This window comes from Cyprinodon variegatus, unplaced genomic scaffold (genome assembly GCF_000732505.1).
Source record: "Cyprinodon variegatus isolate N-32 unplaced genomic scaffold, C_variegatus-1.0 Scaffold592, whole genome shotgun sequence".
Lineage (NCBI taxonomy): Eukaryota > Metazoa > Chordata > Actinopteri > Cyprinodontiformes > Cyprinodontidae > Cyprinodon > Cyprinodon variegatus.
In genome coordinates, this window is record NW_015151045.1 from 378970 (window position 1) to 380220 (window position 1251).

The 1251-nt window shown below is 54.5% G+C and overlaps 1 protein-coding gene across 1 annotated transcript in view; it reads left to right on the plus strand.

Annotated features, from left to right (window-relative positions):
• Positions 1 to 1251, plus strand: part of LOC107096025 (ras-related protein ralB-A-like) — a 6598-nt gene that overhangs the window by 1640 nt on the left and 3707 nt on the right. The window contains exons 2-4 of the mRNA XM_015392479.1: positions 467 to 549; positions 657 to 826; positions 907 to 1115. Of these exons, the coding sequence (XP_015247965.1) occupies positions 713 to 826; positions 907 to 1115 (323 nt within the window). The 5' untranslated portion in view covers positions 467 to 549; positions 657 to 712. The remainder of the gene's footprint in view (positions 1 to 466; positions 550 to 656; positions 827 to 906; positions 1116 to 1251) is intronic.

A 1251-nucleotide genomic window follows, 5' to 3' on the forward strand; every position in this document is an offset into this window, starting at 1 on the left:
GGTTCTGTTCTGATGGTTCTGTTCTGATGGTTCTGTTCTGATGGTTCTGTTCTGATGGTTCCTGTTCTGATGGTTCCTGATCTGATGGTTCTGTTCTGCTGGTTCTGTCCTGATGGTTCCAGTCCGGATGGTTCTGTTCTTCTTCACTGACACCCGCCCACTCTGACACCACTGATAATGTCAAGTGGGTCATTCCACAGCACCTCCATGTCATAGATCATCCAGGGTCAGACTGGATCAGAACCAAGCCACCAGAACCTTTACTAGAACCTGTGGATTTAAAAAAAAAAAGTCCTGATGGTCCAGATCCCGTCCCACAGGTTCTAATAGGTCCTGATGAACCAGCTCTGCCCCGGCGGTTCTGACCATCCAGGAGGTTCTGTTCACTGCAGCAGAACCTCCTCCAGATGGTTCTGTTGGTGTCTGAGCCGGATCAGAACTTTTGATGATCTGTTTTCTTCCTCAGCCGTTGAAGCCGACCCGTTTGGGTTCGTTCTGCCAGAACCAACGAACATCTGATCCTTCAGGAGGAGAAACCTGCCAGAGGAGGTAAATGAAGGGTTTCAGAACCGGCGCCATGAGGAGATCAGAACCGATCGGGTCCATTTGACCCGCTGAGCTGCAGCTGGAAACCACATCTGCTTCTGTTCCATCAGGACCTCCAGAACCCGGGTCAGAGCTGCGAGGCCCCGACCCGACCCGGACCAGAGCCATGTCCTCTGGCAAGAACAAGAACCAGACCTCCCTGGTCCTCCACAAGGTGATCATGGTGGGCAGCGGCGGCGTGGGGAAGTCGGCGCTCACCCTGCAGTTCATGTACGATGAGGTGAGTCTCCGGGCGGACTCCGTTTCCCATAATGCCTCTGTGCTCCCTGGCCTCCCCTCCCCTCACCTCTCTGTCTGCAGTTCGTGGAGGACTACGAGCCCACCAAGGCCGACAGCTACAGGAAGAAGGTGGTTCTGGACGGCGAGGACGTCCAGATCGACATCCTGGACACGGCGGGACAGGAGGACTACGCCGCCATCAGGGACAACTACTTCCGCAGCGGCGAGGGATTCCTGCTGGTCTTCTCCATCACGGAACACGAGTCCTTCACCGCCACCTCAGAACTCAGGTCCGCTTCACAGCCAGCACTGCACGCTTCTGCTGATCCAATCTGGAAATATGGTTCTACCCTCTGCTGATCCAATCTGGAATCATGTTTCTACACTCAGCCGATACAATCTAGAATCATGTTTCTACACTCAGCC